The sequence below is a fragment of the Aureococcus anophagefferens genome (assembly GCF_000186865.1).
Source record: "Aureococcus anophagefferens unplaced genomic scaffold AURANscaffold_41, whole genome shotgun sequence".
Taxonomy (NCBI): Eukaryota; class Pelagophyceae; order Pelagomonadales; family Pelagomonadaceae; genus Aureococcus; species Aureococcus anophagefferens.
In genome coordinates this window covers 259,761-263,911 of record NW_008705598.1, presented here as the reverse complement: position 1 = coordinate 263,911, position 4,151 = coordinate 259,761, and the positions used below count along the sequence as shown (strand labels likewise).

General features: G+C 71.1%; 2 protein-coding genes across 2 annotated transcripts in view; one reads left to right on the top strand and one right to left on the bottom strand.

Annotated features, from left to right (window-relative positions):
* The window catches only part of AURANDRAFT_67552 (expressed protein), a gene marked incomplete at both ends in the record, with an annotated part of 2,344 nt that extends 1,815 nt beyond the window's left edge, over positions 1-529 (bottom strand). The window contains one exon of the mRNA XM_009043022.1: positions 467-529. Coding sequence (XP_009041270.1) covers positions 467-529 — 63 coding nt within the window. The remainder of the gene's footprint in view (positions 1-466) is intronic.
* Positions 530-1,006: 477 nt separating this feature from the next.
* On the top strand, positions 1,007-2,163 carry AURANDRAFT_67551 (hypothetical protein; the record flags this gene model as incomplete). Its single annotated transcript, XM_009043055.1, has 2 exons — positions 1,007-1,765; positions 1,792-2,163. 2 exons carry the CDS (start codon positions 1,007-1,009, stop codon positions 2,161-2,163), a joined length of 1,131 nt encoding a protein of 376 aa, XP_009041303.1.
* Between the last annotated feature and the right edge of the window lie 1,988 nt (positions 2,164-4,151).

The following is a 4,151-nucleotide window of genomic DNA, read 5'->3' as shown; positions in this document are numbered from 1 at the left end:
GCGAGCAAGGTATTTCGGGCTCAGCTTCAAGGCTCGCTTCAAAGGCGCTGACTATTGCAGTCTTCTTCAAGCGTGCGCGACGCTCGGAGCGAAGCTTTCGCGGCGGCGGCGCCGGCTGTCGTGAAGGATGAGAGGACGACGGCGATGAAGAGCGTGCATTTCATCATGATGTTTTGGGTGGCGGCAGCAGGCGGCGGCAGTGGCTCGATTCTCGGCAAGCTCCGGGAAGGTTCGAAGTCATCCGAGGTCATGGAGTGTGAGGTAATAATTATTGTTGAAGTGAAATATGACACGACGCGATATGACGTGATATGGGCTTCTTCGGTTGGTTTCAGAAGGTCGCCGCCGGCAGCTCGACCTCGGTGCCGGCGAGCGTGAGCGTGCAGTCGAGGTCGTCGCAGGCGTCGGGGAAGGCGAGCGTCGCGCCGGCGACGTTCGTGACGCCGGCGGCGGCGGCGCTCAAGACCTGGAAGCACAGCAGGGCCAGCCGGAGCGGCCGGCCGGAGGCCGACCGCGTGGCGCGTTGCATGGCGGGCGCGCGTTGCATTGCAGAGATCACCGCGAGGTGTTGCTTCGAGACTGCGCGGCGCGGCCGGGGCTGCCAGTGGGCATTCCCAGAAGTAGCCGGGCGGCGGCGAATGAATGAAGCTCGAGCCAAGGGGTAATAAAAAAAAATTTTTAATTTTTAATAGTACTCTAGATTTATATCCCTTTGCTCATGCGCGATATACACTTCAATAACGACAAACTTGAAGTGCGCACCACGAAGGTGCAGTCGTCTAGACGGGTGAAAATCCAAGGCTCGACCAAACGCGTCCAGTCCAGCAGGCTTGCTGTTCGGGCGTGCGCGCAGCCTCCCGCCGTTCCTCCGCTCCACGAGACTGATCCCGTCGGGACGACGCGTTTTTGCTCCTGGCTTGCAATTGCTTCGGGCGTGCGCCGCAACCCTCCCGCTCCACTCGTCCCACGAGCGGCTCGGGCTCGTCGGACACCTGTGCAGCTGCGCATGCGCTGCCAATGCGCGGTCCTCCTGGGGCTCGCGTGCGCTAGGGGCTTCGGCCTGCGCCCGACCTTGCATGGACGCCCCGGGCGGACGGCGCGCGCGAGCACGCCGGGCGAGATCCTGTTCGAGGCGCAGCGGGAGGCGATGGCCGTCGCCGCGGAGGAAGAGGGCGCGTGCTTCGAGGGCCGCGTGACGGCCCTACCGGCGCCGTCGCTCGCGGCGAAGCCGAAGTCGAAGGCGAAGGCGAAGCGGCGGCGCGGCGCGGGCTTCGCCGGCGCGACCGACGCGGCGGGCGACGCGGCGGCCGCGGCCGCGGCGGCCGCGGCCTCGGCGCGGTGGCGCGCGCTCCGCAAGGCGGGCGTCCTGAAGATCGAGGGCGCGATACCGCGCGAGACCGCGGCGGATTTGCGGGCGTACGTCGTCGACGACCTCGCGGCCGCGCGCGCGGCGTGCGCGGCCGCGGCTGAGGCCGGCGACGCGGAGGCGCGGCGGGAGAACCGGCGCCGCTTCCACTCGGACGTCGCCGAGCGGCCGCTGCGGTCGTTCCTGCTGACGCCTCTCGACGAGCCCCGGTGCCACGCGGGCCTGCGCGGCCTCCTGGCGAGCGGGTCGCCCCTCGGCGACGTCTTCGAGCGCGCGTGCGGCGGCGACGACGCCCAATTCTACGATTTCAACGCTTTGCGGACGGAGCGCGGGTCGCCGCGGCAGCCCGTGCACTGGGACACGCCCTTCCAGGAGCGGCCGCCGCTCTACACGGCCTTCGTGGCTTGCAGCGCGTGACGCGGGAGATGGGCGCGACGCTCTTCCTGCCGGGCACGCACGCGCTCGGCGACGGCACGCGCCGGGGCTTCGACGCGGGCGGCGCCGCGAAGCGCGCGGCGCTCGAGGGCGCGCGGGTCTTCGACGGCGTCCTCGAGCCGGGCGACGTCACGATCTTCGACATGCGCGTGCTCCACTGCGGCCAGCCGAACCTCGCGGACCGCGGCGACCAGCGCTTCTTCCTCAACTTCACGTTCTGCAACCCCCGCGCGGACTGCAGCGACCTCGGCCACGCGCCCTGCATCCGCCCGGGCTACGCGCGGCGCATGACCCTCGCCGACGTCCGCGCCCAGCTCGCGTCCGCCGCGCCCTTCGCCGACCTCGGCGACGGCCTACGGTGACAAGCTTAAGTACCTCTTAAACTTACCACGTCGGCTTTCGACCGTGCGCCTCGGAGAGGAGCCGCGCGCGCGCGTCACCTCTGGCGCACGACGACAACGCGCGCTGCATCATCGCGAGCGCGCGGTCGCGGCGCGTGGTTGCAGCAACGTGACGCGGTCGCAGGAGGCACGTCCACTAGCCGCGTCGACGACAGAGCATGCTTGAGAGCACGACCGCTTCGAAGAAGCGAGTGCTCCTGCACGGCTTCAATGTGTACTTCAACGTAATTGTCTCGCCGTGCCGCCCCAGCCGGCGCGGGGGCCGCCGTCGCGCGCGCGCCGCGCGCGCCGAAACGTCCCGCGTTACGCCGGCCCCGCCGCGCGCGCGCGGGCCGCGCCTCCCCGGCGCTCACTCGCGCCAGCCGTGGTGCTTGGGCTTCGGGGGCTCCTCCTCGTAGATCTCGCGCTTGCCGTAGCCGTACTTCTTCTGGCCCGGCTTCTTGTAGCCGAACATGCCCGGCGCGAAGCCGTTCTCGTCGAGCATCTGCTTGTAGCCAAAGTCCGCCATCGGGAGGCCCGTGTTGATGCCCTTGTCCTTGGTGAAGTAGCGCGCCGACGACATGCCCAGCCGGTCCCGGATGTACTTGTGGACGTCGAGCTCGATCTCCGCCTGGCCCGGGCCGTCGTTCTCGTCCGTGCGGTGGAGCATGCACTGCGGGATCGCCCACGTGTACTTTTCCGTCTTCCCCGTCTGCACGTCCTCGATGGACGCGTCGATGCGCCAGACGCCCTGCTTGCCGTCCTTCTCGTAGAGCCGCCAGTGGCAGTCGGCGCAGCTCGGGAGCCGCAGGACGCGGTTGATCCCCTTGGGGGCGCCCTCGTACCTGGGGGGGGGCGGGAGGTTTGAAAGGGGGCGGTGGTGTGTGTACAGTTCCGGCGCCGCGAGCGCGCCACTCGTCGCGCTGCCGCGGCACGGGGATGCCCGCGTACTTCGGGTCGAGGCACATGGCGGCCGCGTCCGGGCGCCCCACAGACTTCGGAAGAGAGACGAGACGATGGGAGCCCCGTCAACATGTGAGCTCTGTTGGTTCAACGACTTTCATGATGAAGTCTGTGCCACGGGAAAAGCTGGGCAAGGCCGCGGCTCCGGCGCGGACCGCGCGCACCGACGCGGCGGCGGCGCCATGGAGGACTACCTGCGCGTCGTGCGCGCCCACGACAGCGCCGCGACCTGGCAGCTGAGCTGCGCCGCGGACGACGCCGTCGTGCGCCTGCGGCCGCTCAGCGAGGGCTGGGTCGAGGTGCGGCGCGTCGACAACTCCGCCGTCGGCGCGGTGCCGGAGGCCTGCGTCGCGCGCTGCGAATTGAGGGCCGCGGCCTACGCCTTCGACGCGGGCGAACCCTGGCAGCTGGGCCTCCGCGTCGGCGCCGTCGTCGCGGAATTACGCGACGTCGGCCAGGGCTGGTCCGAGGTCGTCGACGAGACCGGCGCGCGCGGCTGCGTGCCCGGCGCCTACCTCGGGCCGCCGCTCGACCCCGACGTGTCGCGGCTCAAGGAGGTCAATCGGAGCGCGCTCGCGGCGCTCGCGCTCGCCGACGACGACGCGACCGGCGGCGGCGGCGGCTGGGAGGTCGAGGACGACTTCGGCGGCTGGCGCCGCTACGACGCGGCGGCCGCGGCCGCGCTCGACGCCGCGTGGGCCCGCGACGGCGCGCGCGGCGTCGTCAAGTTCCGGTCCGGCAACCCGGACCCCTGCGACTACGCCGTCGACCTCGCGCGGATGGCGCAGCGCAACCTGCGCACGGGCAAGCTCCGCTACGTGCGCCGCGGTTCGGGCGCGCCGGCGTCGCCGGCGTCGCCGGCGCCGTCCGCCGACGTCGCGCCGGCGGCGCTCGCCGTCGACTCGCCGCCGCTCCGCCGCATCGACGACGTCGCGCTCGTCGACCGGGTCGAGGCGCGCGCGGCCGCCGCCGCCGCGCCGCTCGCCGTCGCGGCCGCCGCGGCGGCA